At 40.2% G+C, this 18,644-nt stretch overlaps 2 protein-coding genes across 4 annotated transcripts; both read left to right on the top strand.

Moving 5' to 3' along the window:
- The first annotated feature begins 404 nt into the window (after nt 1–404).
- Nucleotides 405–17,303, top strand: cebpz (CCAAT enhancer binding protein zeta). Of its 3 annotated transcripts, none has more exons than XM_044377321.1 (18): nt 409–707; nt 1,542–3,037; nt 3,347–3,578; nt 3,779–3,944; nt 4,067–4,155; nt 4,775–4,828; nt 5,065–5,167; nt 5,371–5,430; nt 6,179–6,245; nt 6,681–6,787; nt 7,080–7,140; nt 7,625–7,812; nt 7,944–7,979; nt 8,220–8,318; nt 8,511–8,581; nt 9,233–9,314; nt 9,397–9,553; nt 16,883–17,303. In XM_044377321.1, the coding sequence occupies exons 1-18, from the start codon at nt 504–506 to the stop codon at nt 16,884–16,886; spliced, it is 3,276 nt and encodes a 1,091-aa protein (XP_044233256.1). In that variant the 5' UTR covers nt 409–503; the 3' UTR covers nt 16,887–17,303. The 3 variants fall into 3 exon arrangements, with proteins under 3 accessions (XP_044233258.1, XP_044233256.1, XP_044233257.1); XM_044377322.1 differs by having other exon boundaries at nt 411–707; nt 8,223–8,318; XM_044377323.1 differs by lacking the exons at nt 9,233–9,314; nt 16,883–17,303 and having other exon boundaries at nt 405–707; nt 9,397–9,487.
- On the top strand, nt 10,822–12,774 carry LOC122999949 (tripartite motif-containing protein 16-like). Its single transcript, XM_044377327.1, has one exon. The coding sequence runs from the start codon at nt 11,095–11,097 to the stop codon at nt 12,772–12,774; it is 1,680 nt and encodes a 559-aa protein (XP_044233262.1). The 5' UTR covers nt 10,822–11,094.
- Nucleotides 17,304–18,644: the final 1,341 nt, after the last annotated feature.

Here is an 18,644-nt window from a genome sequence, read left to right as displayed (position 1 = left end):
TCAGCAATGTAAAAATAGTCCATTACATGTAAAATTCCTGCATGAAAAATCCTACTACAGTAAAACTACATAATTATTAGGAGTTTGTCACTGTCCGCAATAGATTTTTGCTTCTGTTCCCTTTCAAAGACATTTACATTATCTTGAAAACAAAATTTCTTGTATTTCCTGTCTTACAAAGGCAAACTTGACGTGCCTCGGGGACAACAAACTCTCTGATTGGACGGTCTTCGATGACGTAGTTGGGAGAGTGATTGTGATTGGACGGGAAAGACCTCTGAACTCTTGCCTGTGTGTTTTCAGGATTTACAACATGGACATAAAAAAAATGAACAAAACGACAGTAACCATTTACTTAAATATCCCTGCTAAAATCTAATTTGAAAATCATAAATAAAAATAAATAAACACTAAATTTGTATTAGTATTATTTAATTACGGAAACGCCGTGTTGACGTCACTTTCACGTCCGGGTCACGTCTTCTCCTCATGCTCGCAGCAGCATGGCAGCGAAAAACAAGCACCGTAAAAAGTCCAAAGCGACCAACAAAGTGACATTTCAGCCTGCAGATGATGAGCCGGAGGCTGAAAACAGCGGCGGCGAGGAAGATGAAGATTCAGCAGCTGATGAAGGTGAAGACAGAGCGAAGAAAGAAGAAGAAGGAGAGTTCAGTCTGGAGGAGGTTTTACGGCTGGGAGGAACACAGGTGAGTTACTGCAGGATTATAGGTTAAAATAACAAACATAAACTTATCTTACAGACCTTTTTTAACATTGCTGGAGTGTATTTTTTAGGCTGGTAGAAATATTTATTAACTATATTTCTCATAAACGTGTGTAATGTTAGTGTAAACTGTCCTCATCTTCACAGTCTTTCATTTAAAACGAATTTTAACTGGTGGTGTAGTTTCCAATATGAATGTTTTCACTCTTAAAAATGTCAACACAACTATGGTTTCAACTAGAGGATTTAAAACGATCAATGTGCGGATTATTTTATTATCTGATTGAATATTTTAACTTGTAAAATGTCAAAAATATTCTAAAAATGCCCACCACCATTTCCCAGGGCCAAAGGTCAGTTTACAATAGAGCTGCAACAATTAATGGATTAGTTGCCAACTATTAAATTAATCGGAAACTGTTTTCATAACAGGAAAAAAGATATTTTTGATAAAAGAAATAATGACATTAAGTTTTGAGGCTTGATTTGAGAATTTTGATTTCTTTTATAAAAGGAAGGAATTTGAAGAAACATTTGTATTTCTCAAAGTATTTTTTTGGTGTCAGCACTGAAATGCAGGTATTTAATCAATACTAATATTGAAAAAGTTCAAACAGTAATGAGCCAAAGTTTTATGATAGTAGGAAACAACATCATACAATTATACTGAATTACTGTCCACTCCTTATGTTCTCTTTCAGTTCTAGAGTTGTTACATCCAACTATTACTCCTGTAAATCACTACTGATATGTTCTGTAATTTAGAACAACATGTAGTCTTTTCTTATGCTTTTCTTCTTCTCTTGTCTGTCTGCAGTCCGACTATGTCCTCCTCGCCACCCTGAATGACTCCAACGAGCTCGTGGACGGAGGGAAGCAAGGAGCCATAGACGACCTGGAGGAGGGCGAGCTGGAGAAATTCATCACCAAACTGGGCATTCGAGCGTTTGCTGGACAGCAGGTCATCGCAGACGAGCCTGAGGGCGACGACGCTGCCGAGAAGGAAAGTAAAAAGGCCACAGCGAAGAAAGCAGAGGAGAAAGCGTCCAACTCTCAGCAGAAAGTTACCAACCAGCCGCAAGTAGAGGACAAGAAGAAGGAGAAGAAGATTAAAGACGCTCAGGTTGCCGCTGGGAAAAAGGCGAAACAGAATGCGAACGTGTTTGAGTTCCAGCAGCGGCAGATCCTGCTGATCAAACCCGGAGGGAAATGGTTCGACCTGGAATACACCACCGAGGGCTCGACGGAAACGCAGGATCCCTCACTGGTCTCCCAGTACAAGACGCTCGCCCAGCGGCTGTTTGAGGCCGAAGTCGAGCTCTACAAGAGCAAGAAGAGTCTGCAGAAAGGAGCCAACTCCGGCTGGATGAAGACGGTGGTCTCCTCCGGCGTGCTGGCTGACAGGATGGCGGCCATGACGCTCTTGATCCAGGACGCTCCAGTGCACATGGTGGAGCACGTGGAGAACCTGGTGTCCATGGTGAAGAAGAAGGGCAGTCGGCGTATGGGTCTGATGGCTCTGGACACGCTGCGAGAGCTGCTGCTGTCTGACCTGCTGCCGGAAAACAGAAAGCTCCGTCCCTTCGCCCAGCACCCGTTCGACCAGCTGGAGGAGCGGGCCAGCGGCAACCGCGACGCCCGTGACCGCCGCCTCATCCTCTGGTACTTCGAGCACCAGCTGAAACACCACGTGGCTGAGTTCGTGGTTGCTCTTGACTCTGTGGCTCACGACACGGTGGCAGCCACCAAAGCGAAGGCGCTCGCCACCGCTCACGAGCTGCTGTGCAGCCGGCCGGAGCAGGAGAGGGCGCTGCTCATCCAGGTTGTCAACAAGCTGGGTGACCCCGAGTACAAGACGGCGGCCAAAGCATCGTACCTGCTGGAGACGCTGCTGCACAAACACCCCAACATGAAGGCGGTGGTGTGCTGCGAGGTGGAGCGGCTCATGTTCCGGCCCAACATCAGCCCGAAGGCGCAGTACTACGCCGTCTGCTTCCTCAGCCAGGTGATGCTGAGCCACGACGAGACCGAGCTCGCGGCGAAGCTCATCACCATCTACTTCTCATTTTTCCGCGCCTGCGTGAAGAAGAAGGACATCGAGTCGAAGATGCTGAGCGCTCTGCTGTCGGGCGTGAACAGGGCGTATCCCTACGCCGGCGCCGGGGACGAGAAGGTGAAGGAGCAGCTGGACACGCTGTTCAAAGTGGTTCATCTGGTGAAGTTCAACACAGCTGTGCAGGCGCTCATGCTGCTGTTCCAGGTGATGGACTCCCAGCAGAGCGTCTCTGACCGATACTACGTCGCTCTGTACAGGTAAAAAATGTTTAAATGTTCATTTGGGCTCCTGACTGTTGTTTTAACACAGACTAGACAGGTGTAAACTCAGCTGTGCAGCTAAACTGTCTTCAAACCTACAAAACTTACATTTTAATTCATATAAAGATCCCAAAGTTCCCAAAAATACCAAATGTGACAGGCTGAATTTGGTGGAATTTTAATTAAATGATGCACAAGTGAGCTAGAATATTTCCATTTGAGTCGTGGTTTTGAATATTTCCTCTAAACAAACATCATGTAGCTCCAATGAAGAGAAATGATGTAAAGTCTTCTTCTTCTCTGCAGGAAGTTGCTGGACCCCGGGCTGTCGTCGTCCTCCAGACAGAGCATGTTCCTCAACCTGCTGTACAAGTCCCTGAAAGCCGACATCGTGCTGCGGCGGGTCAAAGCCTTCGTGAAGCGTCTGCTGCAGGTCAGCGCCGAGCAGAACGCCAGCTTCGCCTGCGGAGCGCTCTTCCTGGTGTCGGAGGTCATGAAGGCCAAACCGAGCCTCAGGATGCTGCTGCAGGAGCAAGGGGTGAGAGAGCAAGCTGATAATGATAAGCTTAAGTGTTTGTGCTTTTCTTCTATATTTTCATACATAAAAAATAGATTAAAATCCAAATAGACAAAAATCAATAACACATAAAATCTGGTTGAATAGCAGATTTAAAAAAATAACATTTAATGGTTTTACAGTTTTAAGGTTTGATTTTAAACGTCTTTCTGTTCACTCAGGACGGGGAGGAGGAGGAGTTCAAAGATCTTGCTGAGGAAAATGATGACGAAGATGATGACGAAGAGGAGCGCTTTGTGGATGCTGACAAACTGGAGGAAGGAACGAGTGCAGAGGCACAGGAGGTCAAACCCACGGCATCATGGGTACATCACCAGAACCTGGAAGGTCTGTCTTCTGATTTGTTTCTCTTCAGTCAAAGTTCTGATGTATCAGGAACAGATCAGGGTTTTTCTTTGTTGTTGTTGTTGTGGTTGAATATTGAAGTGTTTGACTTCCTGTGTCACCAGGTGGGAAGAGCCGACAGATCTACGACCCGCTGCACAGAAACCCGTTATTCTGCGGCGCCGACCACACAACCTTATGGGAACTACAGAGGGTGAGAAACAAACAAACCAAAATAAACAGATGGTAGCAATCTGCAATCTTACCACTAGATGTCACTAAATCCTACACATTGGTCCTTTTAGGTGTGCTTATAATATATTGTATACATATTCATATGACATAAATCATCATAAATCTTTGGTTTCAGTTAAGAATTGTCCCATGACAAACTTACAAGCAGTATAATTTGGTTTAAAAAGGTTGAATACTTTAAATTTTTACTTATTTTTCATTTTAATTAAGTTACCATAAATAAATGTGTCTGTTTAAATGTATGAAAGATCATTTTATTATTAACTAAATTAAATTAAAAAGTAAATTAGCAGATTTATATTGACTACCACTGGTTAAAATTATAATATGGCCTTTAATATTGGGTAAAGACCTGCTCCAAAGATCTCTTAAGCCTAAGACATATAAAGATAAGTATTAATTAATACTTTTCTGATTTTTCCACCAAAAACAGTTCAATTACCATAAAAGGAAGTCAGTACTATTGACTACACTGGAAACTGTAAAGGAAGCTTGACTGTAGTTGTCTTTGTTTTAATGCAAAAGCATCTAAACTGTTGAATCTCTTTTATGTTTTATGTCTGTTTGTTTCTCTGCAGCTCGCTCTGCACTTCCACCCGTCAGTGTCACTGTTTGCAAAAACTATCCTGCAGGTAAAACTTCACATCTCTTTAACTTGAAGTCAAATCATCTTATTACATATAAACAGCATCTTTATCTGTAAAGTTTGTATCTACGACACTTGTTTAAGTATTTTTATAACGTTAGTCTGACTGTTTTCTCAGTTTTTAGGTCATCAGGAAGTTGAAGAACCCTTTTCATGCTAATATCTGCAGTCAGTTTTGTATCATCTTCTATCTTAAACAAACGTGTGTTTTGTTTTCCACAGGGAGACTTCATCCAGTACTCCGGTGACCCTCTGCAGGACTTCACCCTCATCCGGTTCTTGGATCGATTCGTCTTCAGAAACCCCAAACAACTAAAGGGAAAACGTAATAAACACAGACTTTACATATTTCATTACTGATTCTTAGTTTTATCAAGTATCTTTATGCTGCGTCAGTGGTGGGAAACCCATGAGACACATTCAAACCTGGAATCATATTAACTGAGTAAAATCTACAAATCTAGTAATTAAATCAAGAAGTGTGTGGCTCGGAAAAATCTTAATTTCAGCTCTAACTTTATTTCCCAGAAAACACAGATGCTGCCGCTCTGATGCCCAAACAGAGATTACCTCTCAACTCTCTACCAGGTGAGTTTCCTGATTGATACCAACATCTGTTTAAAGGTATCAAAAAGAAACTGAAGAGATCTTGAACTTGTTTTTTGTTGTTTTGAAGAAATGGATTACAGATTTTATCTCTACTTAAAAGGCCTAACACTTTGTCTCATAAACCGTTGCAGCTGACAGTTTCAATCAAGCCCTCAAAATGTTCATAAAGGTGTCCCACAGAGATCGATACTAGGCCCCCTGTTATTTACTCCATTCATAAATAATTGCGTTCTTACTACGCAAAGCAATGTCAACATTTACGCTGATGATACCGTCCTGTTTTTTAAAACCTTACACTCGCAACAAAACGCATCAACATGAAACCTTTTCAGCTATAAATGACTCCATGGATATCTGCTGGAAGTATTTATTTTAAGGAACTAACTCTAACCAACTAACTAACCTCTTTTATTATTTCAAAGCTTGTTCTAAACTCCAAAAAGACAAAAATGCATGAATTTTACGAGCACACAAACCTTTGTGTGCTCGTAAACATTATAAAGACACATTATACAGTACAACATTATAAAGACTCAGAAATTTGGCTAAATATCGGATTGTCCTACAAAACTCACATTGATCACGTATGAGCTCAAAAACTATAAAAAATTGGAAGTTGAAGACATTCATCAACTCAACTGACCCATCTGTAGTCACTTCTGTGTTTTCATCTCTTCATTCAGTCGCTGAATCAGTGAAATCAACACTTCTTTTTTCTCTCTCTCAGTGAACTGTGAGGAGTTTCTGTCTAAAGAAGAGAGTCAGATCCCTGTGGATGAAATCTTCTTCCATCGGTGAGTCGGAAACCTTTTTACAGAAGAAATGTAGCTTTTATTTCTCAAATTAAAATGAGAGGAGCAGTCCAACAAGCATCTTTGTAGATATCTGGAGAACAGACGACTTATTTCAACTGGTTTTCTGCTTTTTTGCTGCCCAAAAACCCATTTTTACCTAATTTTTGCACATTTTTACAAGTTTCATTTTTGTTTTTGAAATAGATTTAAAATCCATTCCAAGTAAAATTTAAAAAGTCTTATGTTTGACTTGCTGAGATTTACACCTAATATGAAAATCTTTAATTAATAATCAATACAATCTCTTGCTTTATCAAACCGTTGCATCCTTCCTGTGTTTTGTCACCGATTAACTCATATTTTGGACAAAATGTTGTCTCCTGTAAGTGGTTTTAGGCAGTTCGTGATGTTATTTATCTCCTCGACTCTCTACAGCTTCTTCAAGAAACGTCAGCAGGAGAAGCAGCTTCGTCGGCCGCGAACAGACGGCGATGACGAGAGCGTGGAGGACGTGGACGATGACGAGTTTGAGAAAATACTCGGTGAGTAAGATTTTTTTTATTTTACAGGTTGAACTACAGAGATCAATAGAATCTATTGACGTTGTATTTGTTTTTAGTAAGATAAACCAACATTAAAGTAAAAAAATATATAATTAATAGTAATACACTTCAAATTTAAAAGTATAAAACGGGTAATTACAGAAGTAATGTGCATTTAACTTGATATTTTTTAAAAAACTTGTTCTTTGGTAGTTCTACTAAATAATACAGAAATCATAATAACGAATAAAAGTTTCTGTGACTTTCTAACTTTATCTGACTGTTTGAACAGATTCCTGTGAGGGAGACTCGTACTTCACTGATTTGGCAGATGATGATCTGGACTTTGCAGGGTGAGCAGATAAATAATCAGTTTTTTTATGTTTTACTACCTGAAACGGTTAGTTTGTATTCTGTTCCACAAATTAAAGGTTTTTTTTTTTCATATATATAAATCTTTCACAACTCAACTCAGCTGGACCGCCACCAAACTGTGTTCAAACATTCATGATTCCCAGAAAATAAACCTCTGGCGCCATCAACAGGTTAATATTTCTAGAGCTGAGATGTCCTTAAATGGCCAACGTACAGAGGATAAACTATTTTGATTGACAGAGCTTTCCTCTGGTGCCACCTGCAAGACAAATTTTATTTTTTACTCCACTACTGGTTAAGATTTAAGAAAAGCGGTGTGCTCTCTGCATTTCTGCTGACAGACTTCCATCTTTGTTTTATTATTAGCTGTTTAAAGTTAAATTTTCAGTCTATGTATCGATTTATTGACCTCAGCTTGATTTAAGCTTCTTCCTGTCCTGTTTCCCCTCGATGTTTCTTCAGTAATGTGAAGAGTAAAAAAGGTAAGAAAGACGCGGAGGACTCAGACTCGGACGACTCGGACATGGACGACCTGGACGATGAGGAGGTGTCTCTGGGCAGCATGGACGAGGAAGACTTCGGAGATGAGCTGGAAGATGAAGGAGGGACGTTCATGGACCTTGACGGGGGCGGAGACGACGATGATGAGAGTAAGGAACATAAAAAGTGATTTGATGTTCACTGTGGACTTGTGTTTGTTTATGGTTCATGTGTTAATCAGATGTGTTACTGACAGATTTGTTCCTGCATCGCTTTATTTATTTTTTGTGTCTTGTTTCAGTTCCAGAGCTGGAGGATGACGATGCTGCGTTTGGTGGTGAGTTACAAACCTTCATCACAGTTTTCATCCTGTTACTCAGAGTGGATCAAACACACTTTATTATCTAATATTGTCCAAAAAAATTAACTTTAAAAAAAAACAGTAAATTACAAAAATGATGTCAACTTTATTAAATCCTTAAAGACATCATGATATATTAATATCTTGTTTCTATTACATAAGATTATGAATTCAACTTTTTCTGCGTCAAATAATGAAATAAAAATTATTTCTTTGCAGATTCAGATGAAGAGATGGAAGCTCCAGATATCACTCCTCGTACCAAGAAGGGGAAGAGAAAATCCTCAGAGGAGCTGGACTTCTCTGGATCTTTAGGTTAATGCTGAGTTGAACTTTCTCTTTTTATCTGCCTTCATTTGTCCTGTTTTTATTTAGTAAAGTATATAAAGTGTGAGTTTTCCTTCTTTTGTGAATAATCCTCCGCTTTAAAAACTGTGATGTTTGAGCTGCAGACTGTTGATCGACTCATTTTAAAGTTGTTTTATTGATGGCTGCTCCTGCTCACAGGTTCAAAACAGACGAAGAAGAAGAAGAAGAAAGGAAACAAAGACGCTGCCGTGTTTGCTTCTGCTGAGGAGGTGAGATGATGGGGAAAAAAAAAGTTGATCCCCATTTCTCAAATGACGTCCTCAAATGTCTCGTCTTGTCTCGACCAACAACTCAACAACATTCAGTTTACTGTCACAGAGGACTGAAGGAACCAGAAAATACTCACATTTTCAGAAGCTGGAACAAGAATGTTTTAACGTTTTGTTGGTGATTTCATTTCCTGCCAATCAACTAATTGATTAGTTTACTGATCATTGCAGCTCTATGAAAAATGTCAAAACATCTCAATCACTCTGTTTTCAGTCCAAAACACACAGATATTCATTTTACATCATATACACAAAAAAGTTGCAAATCTTTATATTTGAGAAGCTGTAACCAGTGAATTTCTTGCAAAAATAACTCAAATGATTAATTGATTGTCAACAGTTGCAGATTAATTGATTAATCAACTAACTGTTTCAGCTCTAGTTGGGTCGATACAGTTTTTCAACCTTGTAAACTCATAAAACCTTCTGATACCAAAGTTCACTGACGTTTAGCCTAAACGAGGCTCATTTTGTGTTCTTCCAGAAAAGTTGATATGTTGGAGATAAAAGGTTTTCACCATATAACATAAAACACAGTGTGTTGGATTGAAAACTTCCTGTTTCAGTTAAAAATTGTTTGGTGTTTTTCAGTTTGGTTCCCTGCTGGATGAGAACGCCGGCTCTAAGTTTGACAACATCGGACTGAACGCCATGAACAACAGAGACAAAGCAGGTAAGAGACACCTGAACGACACCTGATGATGTGATGCAGACGTCCTCTCCTTGTCTTTCTAACACTTCCTGTTCCCCTGCAGGCCTGAAGCAGATCAAGTGGGAGTCTCAGCGTGACGACTGGATCCAAGACCGCGACGTTAAGACGCTGCGCAGGAAGAAGACCATGTTCAACAAGAAGAAGATGTTGGGCCGAGCCAGGACAGGAAGCAAGATGTTCGGGAACAAGAAGAAGAAGAAGTAGCTGCTGTGTGTTGTTGTGGACTGTAACTGACGGACACCTTCACTCCTGTTTGGCCGCCCAGGCTTCGTGGTCTCTCTCTCGGATGCCGTAGACACCCGCCCACTCGTTGGACTGGTAGTAAACTGGGAGGAAACAGAGCAGAAACTGGTTTTCAGATCCAGCCAGCTGATGAAAACTTAATGGGATCAAATGACGACATGATCTGAAGAGAAGCCATGTTTAGTTTTTTGTAAAATTTGAAAAGACTTTGGTATACAGGACATTATGTTGCTATGGTAACACGTTTTTGTCTGCAATTGAACACAGAAGCAACAGATTTTCTTGAATCGGCTTTAACTCTGTAATATTATTCATACTGCTTCTGTGTTATGAAGGTAAATATATCAACAGAAATTAAAGTTGTTGTTTTCTGATGCTGTTTCAGTTTGTTTACAGTAGAAATGTACATAAATAATAGATAAACACGCCCATATTAGTTCTGACCAATGAAACACACTTAATCTGTTTCTGCTTATTTTAGATTTTTAAAAATCTTTATCATGTCAGGTTAAGTACGTACATGGTTCAGACATCAGGCAGCTGTTTTAACTGAAGGCTGAAAGGTCACTAATATATTTTTCATCAGTTTCCATCATAATTGTCAAGTATGATTAAAATTTGTTAGTCGTGTTCCCAAAATAAAACTGCACAAGTTTTAACTGTTGGAAATTGAATCCAAACAACACAATATGTTTTAATCTAATATTGATTTTTGAGAGTAAAAAACAAAAAGCTGATAATGTATTGGCTGATATTCTTTTAGTTTTTACATAAACACAAACTCTTTTTATTGCGTCTTTATGTCAGTTCTGTTCTTTCTGTAATTAACAGGTTTAAATTGTCTATTTGTGTTTTATTGTGTGACAGACAGACGCTGCTGTAGATCTATAATCAAATGATAAAACATTGGAGCAGTTATCAGCTGTTTTCCTTCCAGTTATCACTATGTAGAAATTATTAAGGAATAGTTTAAAGTTTAAGCTTAAAATTCATGTTCAGCTAATTAACTCTTTGAACTGTTAATAATTTCTACATATTGATAGCTGACTTCTTCATATTTGACAGTGTAGATGTTGTGCGTCATTGTCGTCTCCTCAAAATAAGGCCACAGTGAGTGAGGACGTCCCTTTTGGTGAATTAGATTCCTCCGTCCTCGCTGGGAGGAGCTGAGACATGAGTGAGGGAAGCGAGGAGCCACGTTAGCCAAATGAAAAGCATCCAGTAACTTTTAAAACTGCTCCTCTACCTGGAATGAATCAGCATTTGATAAGCCCTCCCTCTTCTTCCTGCTCTCAAACACAACAAGCTCCACTCTGTGCTCATATTTCCTTGTTCCCTCCCCTTCACATCTACAGTTTGAAGATGGGTGTAACCAACATGTACAAGAGCTGTCAAGCTGCATTTACTACGGAAACACGTGTTGTTGAGATCAGAGCTGAAACTTGTGTCACTTTCTCAGGAAGTGAAACTCAGACAGTCGTTGCTGCTGAGAGCTGAAATGGCGCAGAAAGGAGATCAGCTGGACCGAGAAACCTTCTCTTGTTCGATCTGTCTAGATCTACTGAAGGATCCGGTGACTATTCCCTGTGGACACAGCTACTGCATGAGCTGTATTAAAACACACTGGGATGAAGTGGATCAGAGGAAGATCTACAGCTGCCCTCAGTGCAGACAGACCTTCGCACCGAGGCCTGTCCTGGTGAAAAGCACCATGTTAGCGGATATAGTGGAGAAGCTGAAGAAGACTGGACTCCAAGCTGCTCCTGCTGATCACTGCTATGCTGGACCTGAAGATGTGGCCTGTGATGTCTGCACTGGGAGGAAGCTGAAAGCCCTCAATTCCTGTCTGGTGTGTCTGGCTTCTTACTGTGAGAAACACCTCCAGCCTCACTTTGAATCAACTACATTTAAAAAACACAAGCTGGTCGACCCCTCCAAGAAGCTCCAGGAGAACATCTGCTCTCGTCATGATGAGGTGATGAAGATATTCTGCCGTACTGATCAGCAGAGTATCTGTTATCTCTGCACTATGGATGAACATAAAGGCCACGTCACAGTCTCAGCTGCAGCAGAAAGGACTGAGAGGCAGAGAGAGCTCGAGGTGAGTCGACAAAACATCCAGCAGAGAATCCAGGACAGAGAGAAAGATGTGAAGCTGCTTCAACAGGAGATGAAGGCCGTCAGTCGCTCTGCTGATAAAGCAGTGGAGGACAGTGAGAAGATCTTCACTGAGCTGATCTGTCTCATCCAGAAAAGAAGCTCTGATGTGAAGCAGCAGATCAGATCCCAGCAGGAAACTGAAGTGAATCGAGTCAAAAAGCTTCAGGAGAAGCTGAAGCAGGAGATCACTGAGCTGAAGAGGAAAGACGCTGAACTGAAGCAGCTCTCACACACAGAGGATCACACCCAGTTTCTACACAACTACCCCTCACTGTCACAACTCAGTGCATCTACAGACTCATCCAGCATCAATATCCGTCCTCTGAGATACTTTGAGGATGTGACAGCAGCTGTGTCAGAGCTCAGAGATCAACTACAGGACATCCTGAGGGAGAAATGGACAAACATCTCACTGACAGTGACTGAAGTGGACGTTTTACTGCCACAACCAGAACCCAAGACCAGAGCTGAGTTCTTAAAATATTCACGTGAAATCACACTGGATCCAAACACAGCATACACACAGCTTTTATTATCTGAGGGGAACAGAAAAGCAACATCCATGAGTCAAAAACAGTCTTATTCTAGTCACCCAGACAGATTCACTGGATATTGTCAGGTCCTGAGTAGAGAGAGTCTGACTGGACGTTGTTACTGGGAGGTGGAGTGGAGAGGGAGATGGGGATTGGGAGTTGGTGTAGCAGTCGCATACAAGAATATCAGCAGAGCAAGAGACTCTGATGAATGTGTATTTGGACGTAATAACAAATCTTGGTCTTTAAATTGTAACACTAACAGTTATACATTTTGGTTCAACAACATCCAAACTCCTGTCTCAGGTCCTCGTTCCTCCAGAGTAGGAGTGTACCTGGATCACAGAGCAGGTATTCTGTCCTTCTACAGTGTCTCTGAAACCATGACTCTCCTCCACAGAGTCCAGACCACATTCACTCAGCCTCTCTATGCTGGACTTCGGCTTTATATTGGAGACACAGCTGAGTTGTGTAAACTGAAATAGACAGAAGTCATTTCAGACTTCATGTGTCAGATTCTGTTGTAATTCTTCATGTTTTTGTCTCCATTGTTTCTGAGAGCTTGTTGCTGTGGTGTTTCTGAACTGCAGAGATCAGCTGTCAATCAAACTGGGATTGTCAACTTTTTTTTTCTTTTCATTTGCTCTGTTGATGTTTTGAGTTCCTTTAAAATTCACTTTTTCCTGTGTGTTTTTATCCATGGAGGCTATCACTGCTCATGATGATGTTTTTAACCTTTACTGACATTTCTTTAGATGAAAATGTGAACTTCTCTTTGTTCTAAATATTAGTTTCATGTTTGTATTGATGTATTTGTGTGCTGTTAAATAAATAGCAAAACTTCCTTCATCATAGATATTTTGTTCTCACCACTTTGTAAATTCATAAAGAAATGTACAATCAAACTAATTATCATGATAAAAATCAACAAGGAGATCATGTTCTTGTACATAGCTGACATTCTGGGTTAAACTAACTGATTGAGTGAATGAAGTGAATCTGTACATGAAATCATTGAACTAGAGTCATTAAATAGACTTTACTAATTGGATGTGTGAACAATCTGAAGCTTTACACAATCAATAAAGATGTTTTTTTCAACAGTAAGCAAAGTATTTTCTTCTGTCTTTCTGCACGACTGGAGCATCGTCTACCCAGCAAAGCCTGCAATCTTTGGCTCTAAGTCCTCCACAGATTCACCAGCTAAGAAGCAGAACACCACAAAGTACATGTATTGATTTGGCTAAGATTATTCACTGAACTATTGTTTTGATGGTCAGGTTATTGCATAGCCACACCCCTAGGTTAATGTTAGCGTGCTTAACACATGTTACATCCAGTAACTAGGCCTTGCATGCAACTAACCTCTTCCTAACCTGGCACCTTTAACCCACACCAATTGGCCTTAAACAGAGAACCACACAGTTAAGAGGTTTAAAACCTAGCTCTGCACACTTTGCTTCAGGCAGCACATTCAAGTGGTGAATGGTGGTTCAAGACTCCACATGGTCTGGCCTTTTGTCTCTGTAGTTCTCTCTGTCGGCCATATTGTCTACATGCCATGTGCTCAGTCACCAAGTGACTTCAGACATCTTGACATTGCCTTCCCCCCACACATACACACACACACACACACACTTGTACATAGGTATATTTAGCTAGATTAATATTGTGTGTTTTGCTCTTTTACCTTTTTGTTAAATAAATGCTTTTGGATATACACACTGTTTGTTTAATGTTGCCATGAGTTTTGCCAACCTCTGCTCTGCAAACAGCTCCCAAAATCCCTCAACCTTAGCTAACTATTGATATGGTGATTTTGTTTATAGTTATTAAGTTAATTATTAATCAAAGTTCCAAATTGATAGATTAGTACAATTTGAGACTGAATTGGCTATCTTTTTCCCTGACTCCAAGGTGGTGCCCTGTTATTATTGATTCTTATTAATATTTTTATTGATTTTAATGATTAATAATTATCTTTGGTAATCAATAATTATTGCTGATAGCCAAACTTGTAGCCAAGGCCCAACAAAATGGTGCCCCGTGTGAGGCAGAGTATTGTTGGCAATGATTCATAATTGTGCAATATTAATTTCAGCATAATTTTGGAAATTAATTTTTCCTAGGACCAAAATTGTGGAATCTAAAACCTTTAGACTATCCTTTATATTTAACACAACTAGTCTGCCACAGGAGTAGATATCAAGCTGTACTTATAAACAAAAGTGCAGTGTGGTGAGATTTGGTTTTTTAAATTAATTTTAACCCAAATCTTGAGCTATTGATAACTAACATTGTAGGTGTTTACAGTATTCCTCATAGTGTTACACTTAGACCTTGCTGTTGCTACTAGCCACTCAGGTTGAACCTACGCTGTAGGAGGGGTAAGAATTTTGGTTCAGCATTCGAATACCACATATTCAATGCAATATACTGAAGCTGTTAGAATTGGGTGTTAATTCAAGTGCTCCTCTTTTTAATTCAAACACAGTGTGTCACCAGCCCTGTGACATATAGAGAGCTTGTACCTAGCTGTTACTGCCATGCATTCCGGCCTGAGTAAGAAATAGAGCCTGTGAGATAGAACCACAGCGTGCTACCAGCCCTGTGAAATTTAGAAGTTATCCTCTGCTGTTGCAGCCATGCATTCCAGCCTGAGTCAACTTTAAGAAACAATCCTCTGACTGTTACTGTCCTGCATCTCAGTTAGTGCATGTTAAAATCTGTTGTGCCCACTAGAGCCACTAGACAGTGCCGAAGCTACCCCTCTTCCACAGGAAGCTACTCCCCATAGTGTAGGCCACCACATTGTTTGGTTAAGCTAGTGTACGTGTCCCCCCGCCCCCCCCCCCGCCCACACACACACACACACAAAAGCAACATCCACGAGTCAACAACAGTCTTATTCTCGTCACTTAGACAGATTCACTGGATATTGTCAGGTTCTGAGTAGAGAGAGTCTGACTTGACGTTGTTACTGGGAGGTGCAGTGGAGAGAGAGATGGGAATTGGGAGTTGGTGTAGCAGTCGCATACAAGAATATCAGCAGAGCAGGAGACTCTGATGAATGCAGATTTGGACGTAATAACAAATCTTGGTCTTTACACTGTAACACTAACAGTTATACATTTTGGTTCAAAAACATCAAAACTCCCGTCTCAGGTCCTGGTTCCTCCAGAGTAGGAGTGTACCTGGATCACAGAGTAGGTATTCTGTCCTTCTACAGCGTCTCTGAAATCATGACTCTCCTCCATAGAGTCCAGACCACATTCACTCAGCCTCTCTATGCTGGACTTCAGTTTTATTATGATGGATCCACAGCTGAGTTGTGTATACTCAAATAGACAGAAGTCATTTCAGACTTCATGTGTCAGATTCTGTTGTAATTCTTCATGTTTTTGTCTCCATTGTTTCTGAGAGCTCGTTGCTGTGGTGTTTCTGAACTGCACAGAGATCAGCTGTCAATCAAACTGGGATTGTCAACTTATTTTTTTCTTTTCATTTGTTTTGTTGATGTTTTGAGTTCCTTTAAAATTCACTTTTTCCTGTGTGTTTTTATCCATGGAGACTATCACTGCTCATGACCATGTTTTAACCTTCACTGATGTTTCTTTTTAACCTTTTTTTAACCTGATGTTATTCATTTTACATCATATACATTAAAAAGTTGCAAATATTTATATTTGAGAAGCTATAACCAGTGAATTTCTTGCAAAAGTAAATTAAATGATTAATTGATTGTCAACAGTTACAGATTAATTGATTAATCAACTAACTGTTTCAGCTCTAGTTGGGTTGATAGTTTTTCAACCTTGTAAACTCATAAAACCTTCTGATACCAAAATTCACTGACGTTTAGCCTAAACGAGGCTCATTTTGAGTTCTTCCAGAAAAGTTAGAAAAGTTATGTTGGGGATAAAAGGTTTTCACCATATAACATAAAACACAGTGTGTTGGATTGAAAACTTCCTCTTTCAGTTAAAAATTGTTTGGTGTTTTTCAGTTTGGTTCCCTGCTGGATGAGAACGCGGGCTCTAAGTTTGACAACATCGGACTGAACGCCATGAACAACAGAGACAAAGCAGGTAAGAGACACCTGAACGACACCTGAGCCAGTTTCAACCTTTTATATTTCAGAATGTTTTTATTGAGTCGGCTGGATACCAGCAACATTTCATAACTTCTCCACAGAGACAAAATCAGCTTCAAACACTCACTGCATAAATAAATTAGGGCTGAGAGATCAAATTAATATCAAAGTATTCATATTTTCCATAATTTGACAAATGTAGGTAAAAACAGAAATGACTTTCATTACGATGTTCCATCTGATTCCTAAAACCAGAGGCGGGACGTGATGCAGACGTCCTCTCCTTGTCTTTCTAACACTTCCTGTCCCCCCGCAGGCCTGAAGCAGATCAAGTGGGAGTCTCAGTGTGACGACTGGATCCAAGACCGCAACGTTAAGACGCTGCGCAGGAAGAAGACCATGTTCAACAAGAAGAAGATGTTGGGCCGAGCCAGGACAGGAAGCAAGATGTTCGGGAACAAGAAGAAGAAGAAGAAGAAGAAGAAGAAGAAGAAGTAGAAGTAGCTGCTGTGTGTTGTTGTGGACTGTAACTGACGGACACCTTCACTCCTGTTTGGCCGCCCAGGCTTTGTGGTCTCTCTCTCGGATGCCGTAGACGCCCGCCCACTCGTTGGACTGGTAGTAAACTGGGAGGAAACAGAGCAGAAACTGGTTTTCAGATCCAGTCAGCTGATGAAAACTTAATGGGATCAAATGACGACATGATCTGAAGAGAAGATGTTTAGTTGTTTTTTTTTTGTAAAATTAAAAAGACTTTGGTATACAGGACATTATGTTGCTATGGTAACACGTTTTTGTCTGCGATTGAACACAGAAGCAACAGATTTTCTTGAATCGGCTTTAACTCTGTAATATTATTCATACTGCTTCTGTGTTATGAAGGTAAATATATCAACAGAAATTAAAGTTGTTGTTTTCTGATGCTGTTTCAGTTTGTTTACAGTAGAAATGTACATAAATAACAGATAAACACGCCCATATTAGTTCTGACCAATGAAACACACTTAATCTGTTTCTGCTTATTTTAGATTTTTAAAAATCTTTATCATGTCAGGTTAAGTACGTACATGGTTCAGACATCAGGCAGCTGTTTTAACTGAAGGCTGAAAGGTCACTAATATATTTTTCATCAGTTTCCATCATAATCGTCAAGTATGATTCAAATTTGTTAGTCGTGTTCCCAAAATAAAACTGCACAAGTTTTAACTGTTGGAAATTGAGTCCAAACAACACAATATGTTTTAATCTAATATTGATTTTTGAGAGTAAAAAACAAAAAGCTGATAATATATTGGCTGATATTCTTTTAGTTTTTACATAAACACAAACTCTTTTTATTGCTTCTTTATGTCAGTTCTGTTCTTTCAGTAATTAACAGGTTTAAATTGTCTATTTGTGTTTTATTGTGTGACAGACAGACGCTGCTGTAGATCTATAATCAAATGATAAAACATTGGAGCAGTTATCAGCTGTTTTCCTTCCAGTTATCACTATGTAGAAATTATTAAGGAATAGTTTAAAGTTTAAGCTTAAAATTCATGTTCAGCTAATTAACTCTTTGAACTGTTAATAATTTCTACATATTGATAGCTGACTTCTTCATATTTGACAGTGTAGATGTTGTGCGTCATTGTCGTCTCCTCAAAATAAGGCCACAGTGAGTGAGGACGTCCCTTTTGGTGAATTAGATTCCTCCGTCCTCGCTGGGAGGAGCTGAGACATGAGTGAGGGAAGCGAGGAGCCACGTTAGCCAAATGAAAAGCATCCAGTAACTTTTAAAACTGCTTCTCTACCTGGAATGAATCAGCACTTGATAAGCCCTCCCTCTTCTTCCTGCTCTCAAACACAACAAGCTCCACTCTGTGCTCATATTTCCTTGTTCCCTCCCCTTCACATCTACAGTTTGAAGATGGGTGTAACCAACATGTACAAGAGCTGTCAGGCTCCATTTACCGCGGAAACAGGTGTTGTTGAGATCAGAGCTGAAACTTGTGTCACTTTCTCAGGAAGTGAAACTCAGACAGGTGTTGCTGCTGAGAGCTGAAATGGCGCAGAAAGGAGATCAGCTGGACCGAGAAGGATCACAACCAGTTTCTACACAACTATCCCTCACTGTCACAACTCAGTGCATCTACAGACTCATCCAGCATCAATATCCGTCCTCTGAGATACTTTGAGGATGTGACAGCAGCTGTGTCAGAGCTCAGAGATCAACTACAGGACATCCTGAGGGAGAAATGGACAAACATCTCACTGACAGTG

Source organism: Thunnus albacares, chromosome 16 (assembly GCF_914725855.1).
Source record: "Thunnus albacares chromosome 16, fThuAlb1.1, whole genome shotgun sequence".
Classification (NCBI taxonomy): Eukaryota; Metazoa; Chordata; class Actinopteri; order Scombriformes; family Scombridae; genus Thunnus; species Thunnus albacares.
The sequence above is the reverse complement of the archived record's forward strand: the minus strand, read 5'-3'. Positions and strand labels throughout refer to the sequence as shown.